Below are 934 nucleotides of genomic sequence, written 5' to 3'. Positions count from 1 at the left end.
CTTTAGAAGCACGAAAATGGAAAACGGGGGATGGGAAACCGTTGATATCCACAAACAATAACATGAATAAATATGAGCAGAGTTTAGGAACGTACTGATAGTTTCATCCACACTCAAAATCAAACATGCCGCCTCAACAGCAGCCTGGATAGCATTGACCTTGACAAGACTAGGCTCCCACACAAACGCCTCCATATTATCCCGAACACCTTCATTATCAAAATCAACTCCCGCCCACACATTCCCCTTCCTGTGTTCCACGCGTAATCGGTTAAGAATATCCGTTGCATCGAAGCCAGCATTATCGCAGAGCTGGCGGGGGATGACCTCCAGCGCCTTCGCAAACGCCTTGACGACCGCTTGCTGCTTATGCGGCACGTTCCTATCCGCGAAACTGTGCAGATAGCCGGAGAGCTCCATTTCCGTAGCACCACCACCGGCGACAATGCTCGTGTTTCTCAGCGCGCGCTTGACAATCATGATGGCGTCATGGAGACTGCGTTCAGCCTCCGCGATAAACTGTTCAGCACCGCCACGGAGGACGAGGGTGCAGGTTTTTGGCGGCAGGGCAGTCGGAGAAGATGTTGAAGCGCTCGCTGCCAATTTTGGCGCTCTTCGAAGGCGCCACAGGTTCCTAAATGGCGGTCTTGGGATGTCCGTACATGTAGATTGGGGTGGGAGGCGCCGGTGGCCTGGGCAGACGCGCTCCATGTCGTCGGAAGCGATCCGGCCCGCACAGAAGATATCACGGTCGGCGAATTATCTGAGCTGTGTATCAGTATGTATAGTTATGGGAAGAGATAGGGGATGAATAAAATCGTACTTGTGTGGCCTAGATCATCGATGGGCCGCCTTGCTCACACCGACCCTTCGCCACCAGTCTTGGAAGAGGGCTTTCTCATCTATTTGAAAGATAGATTTGGCCTTTCCGCAT

General features: G+C 52.5%; 1 protein-coding gene across 1 annotated transcript; it reads right to left on the bottom strand.

Moving 5' to 3' along the window:
• Window positions 1-119: 119 nt before the first annotated feature.
• HCAG_05524 (hypothetical protein) lies at window positions 120-711 on the bottom strand (the record flags this gene model as incomplete). Its single annotated transcript, XM_001540007.1, has 2 exons — window positions 120-159; window positions 188-711. The coding sequence occupies 2 exons, from the start codon at window positions 709-711 to the stop codon at window positions 120-122; spliced, it is 564 nt and encodes a 187-aa protein (XP_001540057.1).
• Window positions 712-934: the final 223 nt, after the last annotated feature.

This window comes from Histoplasma capsulatum, genomic scaffold (assembly GCF_000149585.1).
Source record: "Histoplasma capsulatum NAm1 scaffold_5 genomic scaffold, whole genome shotgun sequence".
Taxonomy (NCBI): domain Eukaryota; kingdom Fungi; phylum Ascomycota; class Eurotiomycetes; order Onygenales; family Ajellomycetaceae; genus Histoplasma; species Histoplasma mississippiense.
This window is presented reverse-complemented; position numbering and strand designations above follow the sequence as displayed.